General features: G+C 36.6%; 1 protein-coding gene across 3 annotated transcripts in view; it reads right to left on the reverse strand.

Moving 5' to 3' along the window:
- Positions 1–12204, reverse strand: part of PRELID2 (PRELI domain containing 2) — a 119005-nt gene that overhangs the window by 82355 nt on the left and 24446 nt on the right. For 2 of the 3 annotated variants that reach the window (XM_060180325.1, XM_007533955.3), the window contains exons 3-4: positions 10995–11068; positions 9001–9161 (exon numbers count right to left, since the gene is read on the reverse strand). In XM_060180325.1, coding sequence (XP_060036308.1) covers positions 9001–9161; positions 10995–11068 — 235 coding nt within the window. The remainder of the gene's footprint in view (positions 1–9000; positions 9162–10994; positions 11069–12204) is intronic. The other variant, XR_009547042.1, reaches the window with a different exon arrangement.

Raw genomic sequence — 12204 nt, forward strand, 5'->3', positions numbered from 1 at the left:
AGTTTAATAACCAAAATATATAAAGAGCTTGCCAAACTCAACAGCAAGACAACAAATAACTCCATCCAAAAATGGGGAGAGGACATGGACTGAATATTCACCACAGAAGAGACCCAAAAGGCCGAGAAACACATGAAAAAATGCTCCAAGTCTTTGATTGTCATAGAAATGCAAATAAAGACAACAATGAGATACTACATCATTCCTGTGAGAATGTCATACATCAGAAAAGGTAACAGCAGCAAATTCTGGAGAGGTTGTGGGGTCAAAGGAACCCTCCTACACTGCTGGTGGGAATGTAAATTGGTCCAACCTCTGTGGAGAACAGTCTGGAGAACTCTCAGAAGGCTAGAAATGGACCTACCCTATGACCCTGCAATTCCTCTCCTGAGGATATATCCTAAGGAACTCAACACACCCAACCAAAAAGATCTGTGTACACATATGTTCTTGGCAGCACAATTTGTAATAGCCAAAACCTGGAAGCAACCCAGGTGTCCAACAACAGATGAGTGGCTGAGCAAGATATATACAATGGAATACTACTCAGCTATAAAAAATGGTGATGTCACCGTTTTCAGCCGATCTTGGATGGAACTTGAAAAATTCATGTTAAGTGAAATAAGTTAGAAACAGAAGGATGAATATGAGATGATCTCACTCTCAGGCAGAAGTTGAAAAACAAGGTCAGAAGAGGAAACACAAGTAGAACCTGAACTGGAACTGGTGTATTGCACCAAAGTAAAAGACGGTGGGTTTGGTGGGGGGGTGGGGGGGCGGAGAATACAGGTCCAAAAAGGATGACAGAGGACCTAGTGGGGGATGTATTGTTATATGGAAAACTGGGAAATTTTATGCTAGTACAAACTATTGTATTTACTACCGAATATAAAACATTAATTTCCCAATAAAGCAATTTAAAAAATAAAGAAATAACAATACCTTTCTAAGTTCACATCAAGAGCTAAGAAGGTTTAAGTCTTCTAGAGTCTGGATCATGATTTTCACATCATCCCCTGCTCAGACACCTTTGCCAAAAGGATAAATCCTACTCTCCATGCCTTGGGATCTCAAGCATTGTGTAGTGTAAGATAAACCCTCCCTCTCTAAATATCCTCATTCCCACCTCACTCCCTTATTCCATGTGGCTCCATGGTACTTGGATTCACATCATGGCTCAGCAACTTACTCACTGTCACCTGGAGAAAATTAATTGTTCTGATTGTTGACACACTGCAGGTGAAATAACTTCTTTGGCCTTCACATGATAAGTGTCAATAAATATTGGCTTGCTGTCTGAATAATCAAAATAAAAGTGTTATGAAAGGGCCAGGTGGTGGCACACCTGGTTGAGTGCACCTTACCATACTCAAGGACTCAAGTTCAAGTCCCTGGTCCCCACCTGCAAAAGGAAAGCTTCAGGAGCAGTGAAGCAGTGCTGTAGGTGTCTTCCTCTTTCTCTGTCTCTTCCTTTCCTCTCAATTTATGTCTCTATCCAATAAATAATAAATTAATTTTTAAAAAGTGTTTTTGGAGAAGATAAGAACATAATAGACCAGTGGTCAATGATGTAGCTCTGTGGCAAGGAATGTACTTTATATGTACATGGCCATGAGTTCAATTCCCAACACTGAAAAAACAAATAAAAATAGTAATAAGCCAAAAGTGGGGCAGGAAGCCAATCCTTTCAGAGAGGAATACAGATATAGATGTAGATATACATATATATATATATATATATATATATAGAGAGAGAGAGAGAGAGAGAGAGATTAACAAGAAATCCTACTTTGCTCTATGTACCATAAAAGCTAACTGAATAAATGAGGTACTACTATGTTATAATAGGGATTTTCATCACAGCATTGTAGTACAATTTTTTTTTTCAGAAATAATTTAAACATCACTTAAGGACAGATTTTTAAAAATAGTAAATATGCTATTTCCAGATAATAAAATTTTTTCCCTAGAACTGATTGTTTTTAATATGTATTATTCTTCCTAGAAGCAGACTATTTAGAAAATAATTTTAGGAGACTTTTAGCATGTGCACCTTACCACGTATGAGGCCTTGGGCTTAAACCCCAGCACCAGGAGAAATTCAACACATTGTAGAGTGCTGTTGTGGTGTCTCTCTCACTTTCTATCTCTCTAAAACTTTAAAAAATAAAAGATTAGATCAGAAGTTGTGCAATCATGCACGTGTAGGGTCCTTGTGGCATAAAATAATGCTAATAATAATAATTTTTTTGAAAACTGACAAAAGGGAAAGGTTCCTGAGAGATGTTTTCCCTCAATTTATGGAGATAATTATCATTTTACTTATCACTTGTGACTAGTTCAGCTTTTAAGAGTAGCTAAAATCCTAAATACCAGTGATAAAGCTTAAATGAGACTTATTTTTGTTTTTCTTGTAAAAGGTCAGACAGCTCTATCCTTTTACCACTTTCTGTGTATGTGTACAAGTGAAAAAAAAAAAAATCTATTCCCCAGTCACAGCTTTTAACTTATTTATAGCATCTATGAACTATATGATGAAGTTCTTGTCATGAGTGAGACAAAATAAAAACTAGTTGGTGGGTCAGAGCAAACTCACCTCTGATGCTAAGAAGGATTCGCATTAACCTCATTCATTATGCTAGGAGAATATTCTAGAATTATCACTATAGGACAAAAATTATGAGAATTAGTAGTGGTTGGACAAGTAATAGATTTAAGGATGATTTCTTCATTTGTCATCTAGGTTTAAGTACCATACCATTTCCAGTAAAATAATACGTGAATAATAAAATTCAAACAGCACTGAACAACAATAACAACAACAAAAAAAAAAAACACTGTAAATTATCTTCTGGAATTAATAGTTCATGACAATAATCACTATTAATATTTAGTTCTTGTTCTGGTTTTTCCTTATTTTTTAAAGATCTGTTGATTATAAGAGAGAAAGAAGGGAGGGAGGGAAAGGTAAGAGGAAGAGAAAAAGAGTTCAGCACACTCTTAGCTGTGGTGTAAGATGGCACATGGAGTAGAACCTGTGATCTCTGGTGTCTCAGCCTTCAAGTTCTGTGCTCTGGCAGGATGAGCTGTCTCCCTAGCCTTTACTTTTTTTCAAGTCTAGCAAAAGAATTAATCACCTTATGCAGCTATCAAGAACAATGAACCCACCTTCTCTGAACCATCTTGGACAGAGCTAGAAGGAATTATGTTAAGTGAGCTAAGTCAGAAAGATAAAGATGAGTATGGGATGATCCCACTCATCATCAGAAGTTGAGTAAGAAGATCTGAAAGGGAAAGTAAAAGCAGGACCTGACCAAATTGTAAGTAGGGCACCAAAGTAAAAACCCTGTGGTGAGGGGTAGACATGCAGCTTCCTGGGCCAGTGGGTGGTGGGAGTGGGTGGGAGGGATGGGTCACAGTCTTTTGGTGGTGGGAATGGTGTTTATGTACACTCCTAGCAAAATGTAGACATATAAATCAGTAGTTAATTAATATGAGAGGGGGAAAATCAATTGTATGTCTCAAAGTTTTTCAAAACACAAACTGAATCTTTTTAATATATAGGCTGTGTATTTGATATGCAGACTCTCTCAAAAGCCTAGACCAAGTAGATCAGAAGCATCCAATAGCACAGCTATATACAAGATACTGGATACTGTACAGCAAACCATAACAAAAGGACTTTTCAAAGTTAACCCAATTACCAAATAATGAGATGATAACATTAACTATAGATTGTCTTTTTGAACCCTAAGACAGCAGGAACCTCACATCTCCACTATAGAGCCCCTACTTCCCCCAGTCCTGGAACCCTTGGATAGGGCCCACTTTCCCATATGCCTCTCCCAATCCATACCAAATAATACTGCATGCACCGATCACAACCTAACCAACGCAACGATTGCCACCTCAACATGCTTCACCTCAGACTTTGTCCAGAGACTTCACGTGTGGTATGACAACCCTTCAGCTTCATCACTCGGGTGAGACCTTTCCTTTTATAGTACACTCTAATTTCATGTCAGGTGGTTCACTTTCTAACAAAGTCCCATAACCTAGATATACACCAGTTTCTGTGAGAGAGAGCTTATGTTCACATGTATCCATAAACTACTGCAAAATATATACCTGAAAGCAGTACACTCGAGTTTGCAGTGAGTACCTCCCTAACACTTCCTCTCCACTATTCCAAGCTTTGGGCCCATGATTGCTCAACAATTTGTTTGGCCTCGTATGTTAACTCTCTTTTCAATCACCAGGTTCCAGATGCCACCAGGATGCTGGCCAGGTTTCCCTGAATTGAAGACCCCACCAATGTGTCCTGGAGCTCACCTTCCCCAGAGACACACCCTACTAGGGAAAGAGAGAGGCAGACTGGGAGTATGGACCGACCAGTCAATGCCCTTGTTCAGCGGGGAAGCAATTACAGAAGCCAGACCTTCTACCTTCTGCAACCCTCAATGACCCTGGGTCCATGCTCCCAGAGGGATAGAGAATGGGAAAGCTATCAGGGGAGGGGGTGGGTTATGAAGATTGGGTGGTGGGAATTGTGTGGAGTTGTACCCCTCCTACCTTATGGTTTTGTTAATTAATCCTTTCTTAAATAAAAAATAAAAAAATTTAAAAAAAAGAATTAATCACCTCTCAATATGATATATAGTCTATATACATATATATAGTATAGCATATATATCTCAATACATCCCATTATATTACAGTATTTTGAGTATTTTGACTCCCACAGATGCATTATTTCACCACTCTTGGCTTGCCTTTCTTCATTTGGATATATATAGATAGATAGATAGATATATATATAGAGAGAGAGAGGGAGAGAGAGAGGAGAGAGAAAGGGAGAAATACACATGTACCAGAGAATTCCTCCATACTGTGGTACCATGAATACTCCCAAACTATATCGGGGCTCAAACTGGGCTCACACACTACTGAAGTGAGCTAGCTCTGTAGCCCTAGCAAAAATAAACAAACAAAATTAAAATGTGCAAATACCAAGTGTTGACAATGTTGTCGGAAACTCAACTCATAAATGCCACTGGTAATACATATCAGCATACTAGAAAACAATGTGACAGAGTTTATATAAACTAAAAATGTGCACATCCAGAGAATCAAATATATAACTTATTTATTTACAAATATAATTAACATATTGTAACATTCACCTTTGTAAGATATAAAGGTCATTGAGGTTTCAGTATATTCAGCACTGTGCATTAACTTCAAAATATTTTAATTATCTCCAAATGAAACTCTATTATTTACTAGTTACTCTTCATTTCCTTTTTCTTCTCACTCATGGAAATCATCTGCTTCTTGTCTCCAAATAGTTGCCTAATATAAACTGACTCATAGAATATGTGGCTTTTATAACTTTTTTTCAATCTTTTACAAGCTTTACTCATGTAAGTAATAACACAAATCACCATTCTTATTCTTTTTATGATTGAGCACTGTTCCACTGATGTATCAAAGCTTGCTACATGTATCTTATTTTATTATATACTAATCAACTGATGGATATTTTGCCGGGTTTTCATTTTCTGGCTACTATCAATAACATGCTTGAACATTCCTATAAAAGTTTTTTTGTTATGTTGACAAATTCCAGAGAAGAACGATGTTTAACTTTGTGAGGCACTAACATACTGTTTCCTACAGCAGCTGCAGTACATACAATTCCACCATCTGATGTCTACAAACTCCAATTTCTTCCCATCCTCAGCAACACTTGTTATTGTGTTTCTGTTTCATTTTTGTCAACACCAGAGCTTACTACTCCAGACTGACTTTTTATTGCTACCAATATTATCACTGGGGTCCAATGCCTACAGAAGGAATCCACTGGCCCTGGTGGCCAATTTTTCCTTTTTATTTTTCCCTCTTGTCTTTTCACATTATAGGAGAGAAATTTTAAGACGGAGAGAAAGAGGCACAGAGACAGATACAGCCCTGCTTTATCATTCATGAAGCTCCTCCCCTGCAGGTGGCAACCAGAGGCTTAAATCTAAGTCTTTGCACCATGGTGACATTTGTGCTAAACCAGGAATGGTACTGTCCAGCCCTCAAACTGATTTTTGCAGACAGAAAAAAAGAGAGCAAAAGACACTATAGCACTGAAATTTCTCCCAGAGCCCAAGTACTCCCATGTGATTTACCAGGGGCTCAATTCTGGGCTGGATGCAAAGCAAAGCAAGAGTCCTTTCAAATAAGCTATCTTACTGGCCCTCTATGTCTTTTTTATTACATCCATCTTAATAGGTTTGATGTGGCTTTTTTTTTTATTCCCCTAATAAATAATGATACTGGGCATCTTTTCATATGTTTATTGGCTATATATCTTTTAGAAGAAATATCTACTCAAATCTTTTGTCTACTCTTTTTACCTGAGCTGTACTTAAAATACTGAGTTACAGTAGGCCTTTATATATTCTGCATATTGTATTTATATATGTATTTATATGTATTTGTGTCTTCTGATACTAGATCTCTATCAGATACATAGCTTGCAATATTTTCTTCCATTCTTTGGATTGTTTTCTTACTTCAGCTTCTTAACAATGTCTTATGAAGCACAAAAATTTCAATTTTGCCTCTATTTTTAATATGGCTTATGATCTTGCTACCTATTATAAGATCACAAATTTTTAACATGTGTTTTCTCCCAAGAGTTTCATACTCATAACTCTTTCATTTAAGCCTGTGATCCATTTTGAGTTCATTTTATATTTGATGTGATATAGATGTCCCATCTATGTGATATAGATGTATGTGGATATCCAGTTGCGCCAACAACATCTGTTGCATAAACAGCCTTTTCCCAGTAAAATGACTTGTCATATAGTTTTTTTAAATCTACCTTAAATTTTCTATAGCTAAACTGTGGCAGACACAAGTGAATCTTCATTGTATGTTGGAGGTCAGGCAGTAGCGTAGTGGGTTAAGTGCACATGGCGCTAAGTGCAAGGATAGGCACAAGGATCCTGGTTCAAGCCCCCAGCTCCCCACCTGCAGGGGGGGTCGCTTCACAAGTGGTGAAGCATGAAAAAAAAATTCATCATGTGTAATAAAAATAAACTTTATCTGCGTATATAATATTTCAATAATGCTGACAATTAAACATTCTATTTTAGGACCCTAGAAGTAGTTTAGCAGGATGTTGCATGCCTTAAATATTTAAGACCCCTGAGCTCAATCTCTGGAATCACATTAAAAATAATAATAAAATCAGTTTCACTGTAGAGAAACATTCAAATATAACACATACAAAGATCATATGCTTGACAAATATTCCAGTACTGTTTATAATAAAGAGAAGGTACAAATCATCTTAATCACTGTCAGAAAGAAAGCAGTTACAGGGGCCAGGTGGTGGCACAGCTGGTTAAGCACATACTTTAGAGTGCACAAGGACCTTGGTTTAAGCTCCTAGCACCCACCTGCAGGGGGAAAGCTTCACAAGTGGTGAAGCAGGGCTGCAGGTGTCTCCCTGTCTCTTTCCCTCTCAATTTCTCTGTCTCTACCCAATAATAAATTTAAAAAAAAATTGTAAATAAGTAGTAATTAAGGAAAGCAGATACATAAGATATAGTACAATCACAGAACTGAATACTATGTAATAGTTCAAAGGAATAATCTAGATTTTATACACAACAAAGGCATAAACATTCTATTAAATAAACCAAATACACTAAATAAAAATGCATGTAAAAATATATATAAAAATCTGTAAAAATCTATACAGAAATCATACTCTACAGATTCTGTGACTATACATGTAAGTTCTAAAGGTGTCTCTTAAAGTATAGGAATAAGACTCAGCACATGACAATATTCATTGCCTCTAGAAAGGAAGAAAAAGCAAGACTGAATATTATTCTCCAAATATAAATCTATTCATTAATTACTATGTGATTAAAAGTTAAAAATGTTAATGATATAGTAATCATTTATGAAATAGTACTGCTTCTTTATTAATGAACTGAATAGCAAGTCTGGCAGTATGTATGAAATGACCGTAATTTTGATATAGTGATAAGTAGTATGAGGAAAAAGAACAAAAAAAAATTAGTAATTGTATTGTGACATGAATGCAGTATAGTTTCTACTATTGATGAGATCATAAGTATTACTGCGTTCCTATAGGTTTGTGACTATTTTTATAACATAAAGCAATTTGGCATTTCAATTAGAAGTTAGTAAATGGTGAATTCACTTTCTTCCCTTCATCTTGGATGGAGCTTGAAGGAATCATGTTAAGAGAGATAAGTGGATCGAAGAAAAAGAAGAATGAATATGGGATGATCTCACTCATAGACAGAAGTTGAAAAATAAGAACAGAAGGGAAAACACAAAGCAGAATGTGGACTGGGTTTGGTGTACTGCATCAAAGTAAAGGACTCGGGTTGGGTGTAGAGGACTGAAGTTATGGAACATGACAACAGAGGAACACCTAGGTTGGGGGTTAAGACTGTTACGTGGGAAACTGAGAAATGTTATACATGTACCAACTATTGTATTTTACTGTTGACTGTAAATCATTAATCCTCCCAATAAACAAACAAAAGTATGCCATCAGGGAAAAAAAAGTTAAAATATGTGTATATATGTGAGCTAAAGACATAGGCTTTAAGTATAGAATCATAACTTTTTTTTTTTGCCACCAAAGTTATCAGTGGGACTCAGTGCCTACATGATGAACCCACTGTTCCTGAAAGCCATTGTTCCTTTTCTTTTTGATAAAACAAAAAGAAATTAAGAGGGAAAGGGGAGGTAGACAGGGAAAGAAAAAGAGAGACACCTGCAGCACTGCTTCACTGTTTGTGAAGCTTTCTCTCTGCAGATGGGGACCAGGGCCCCTGTGCATGTGTGCTCTCAACCAGGTGTGCCACAACCCTGCCATGAAAACACAGCTTTTTAATATATGTATACATACATGCATTCCTACATCCAATCCACATGCACGCATAACAGCGATCTTACCAATTTGGATTTTCCACACTTTCCCTGAAGACAGATTCTTCCTTCATAGATGCATATTGTGTCCATGTAAGGCAGTGACTCTGTATAGCCATGCTTCTTTCCTGAGGATTGAGCCATGATTCCTCTTCTAACTGAATATTGGGCACCTTTAAGAGGCTCACCTATCCAATAGAGGAAAATGGTTTTCTCAATTTAGAAAGGGCAGGCTACATAAGGACTGAATCTAGTGCTGTTTTCAGTCTGTGGAAAATTAGGAGGATGAGCGATCCTGATATATGGATGATAGTTCATCAGTGGCTGTAAGTCCTTGATAATCAAACTTACTATGACCTTACTAAAAGCTGGTGAGAACATACAAATGACCCAGGATTAATGGAGGCTATACAGTCTCTAGCCTGATTTCCTTAACTGCTAAACACTAAGCAAATTATCAGCTTCCTTCATGTCTCCTCTAGAGTTGCTTACGGTCTTCTCAAATTAATGGATTCTAATCAGGCACACTTACAAGCCCATATACAGGATGGTAACAGGTAAATTATTTCCTTCATTTTAAACTCTCTCCAACAACTAGAAATGTCTACTTTCTTAGGTAAAGGAGACATGGAAAACTACAAAGACTGAAATGTATAAGTCAGAGGTGTCCTTAAATTATTTAAAGATTGAGATACAAGACAAAGTTGAATGCCTTTTTTTTTTTTGAATGCCTTTTTAAATAATAGATTCAACATGTGTATACAGAACAAAAGCAAAGGTGCACCTTCTGTGTAAAAAGCGAGTAAAAATTTGCTGCATACACTGCAATATATACTACCATCTAGAAAATAAAATAAAGCTCATTTGCATTGTCTTATCAGTTTCTCTCCAATAAGAATGTGACAGTTTTAAGCCATGATAAAAAAAAAAAAAAGTAACAGAAGCTGCCACTTTTCTACATAGAGCATAGCAATGTACTTTGCAAACCAAAAGCTAGAGCCCAGCTGGATTCTACATCACACACAGAATCACTTCTGGGTTGAAACTATCTGAGATAGTATAAATATTAAATATGAAAGTTTACACTTACCTTTTTCCCAACAATTGCCAGAGTGCTTAGGGATTTCAAAGAAAGAAAATTTGCTATCATGAAGGCTTTGTCATCCACACCATAACTTTACAAAAAAAGACAAATGACACTGAGAACATCACATTCTCTGAAATTACTGCTCTGACTGTGAAACAGAAACTAAAGCTTTTATCTTGCTTATTAAAGAGCAGATTAAACATTTATAATCTGTCCATTTCCAATCATTCTTAAACAAGAGTTATGTCTAACCATGGACCTAGTGAGTTATACCTAACCAAAGGACAGTCACTTTATGTAAAATATACAACATGTCATTTAAAAAAAAAAATTGTAGGTCATCCCTTTGTAGAGACCCTATGATGATTGAGAGCCCCCTACAAAAGAGAGATAGAAAATAAAAACTATGTCCAGTGACACCTACCAAACTTAGGTTGGATTAAAAAAAAAAAACTATTCTTTCTCGAAGAGCCAGGAGACAGAAAAACTGAAATAGTCCTAAAGTTCCCATATATCAAAAAATACCATCTCAATTAAATAAGTGAACATTAATAAACTGAGGCTACCAAAGAAGAAGAGGGCAAAAGGGGGAGGATGGTAATGGGAGTATAGAGGATGTCATTTTATGTTTGTTTTGCTTCTTTTGAAAGTAAAAAAAAAAATTTTTTTTAATGCTCTCTTTTGGGGTAGGGAGACAGAATAGTGGTTATGCAAAAGATTCTCATGCCTGAGGCTCTGAGGCCTCAGGTTCAATCCTAAGTAGCACCTTAGGTATCTTAGATAGCAGTGTTCTGGTAAGAGGGAAAATAAAACGAAATAAACCAAGGAAGGAGGGATAGAGATGGAAATAAAGAAAGGAAGGAAACACTCTCTTTACGTGACTGAGAAGTGCACACTATTCAACATATCTGATTTAAGTTTGAAATGGATTTACCTTCCTTAAAATTTCTGGAACCACATTCTGACAAATTGCAATCCTCTTTCTATAGATGATCCCTGTTGATGCATCTAGAAAGAGAGGGGGGGAAAAAGTTTCACTTATAAAATTCAAGGAAATATATTTTATTCTTAATATCAATAAAACTTTTAATGTCAGTCTAAATTTTCTGTGTGTAGAATTGCCAGAGAAAAATATCTATCTCAAAACTAAGTGTCGCTGGAACATTTATTTTTGGGTCAAATCCTTCTAAATATATTTATCTGTGGTCAAGGAGGAAGGGTAAAAGAGCTACTCACACTGCACATTCTAAAGTCAAAAGTAAAAGAATTGCAGATAGTTCACTGCACTACACTAACGATGTCAACACCCTAGTGGCAATGGCCAGGCAACCTCCTGTTCAATTCAAACAGAGAACGTTTTAACAAAAAAAAAAAAAAAAAAGCAGAATTGGATTTTTCTACCTTCTGCACCAAACATGTGTTTATGCACAGATTTCTGGGTACTAAATCTAAGCCAATAATTAAATATGTGAGCCATATTTTTCTCTCACAGGGGAGATAATCTTGTTGGAGAGAATTATTCTGTTTTGAAACAAAGTTTCCAGAAGAATACTAAGGATATAAAATCTACACAGTAAATGTGAATTAGCACAAAAGAGAGACTGAAGTTGAGAATCAGATAAATTATGAAGCATTATCTTTTGCTCTGCTCGGTAAACTATTGTAACACATCAGCACTCTTACAGAGCTCCTCAAAGCTCTGGCCTCTTAGAGCCCTGAACCTTGATGTAAAATACACTGGCTGTCCAGAAGACAGGGAAAAACTAGTTTATTTGGTCACCTTGTTCTAATAGTTACAGCACATAAACTTACAATAGATCACCAACTCTTCGAGGCAAAAGTGACCTGTCAATGACAGAAATCACAATATCTATACCACTTAAAACCATACACAATTGCTATACCTGAGGAAGATAGGTTGATATTGGAGCAGCAAGGTTCCTACTCATGACCACAGAATGTGAGCTCAGATCTACAGTGATGCAGAGGTCACATAGGCTCCTAAGATAATTATGGGCCCCAGATCAGCTCAAATCGATGGGGTTTACAGTCAACAATATTTATACACCTTTCCCATATTAGGGAGCTACTCTCTTCCCTGATCCAGCTTTCTGGTCCTTTTTCCAGCCATGACATCATCTCCC

This window comes from Erinaceus europaeus, chromosome 2, assembly GCF_950295315.1.
Source record: "Erinaceus europaeus chromosome 2, mEriEur2.1, whole genome shotgun sequence".
Lineage (NCBI taxonomy): Eukaryota > Metazoa > Chordata > Mammalia > Eulipotyphla > Erinaceidae > Erinaceus > Erinaceus europaeus.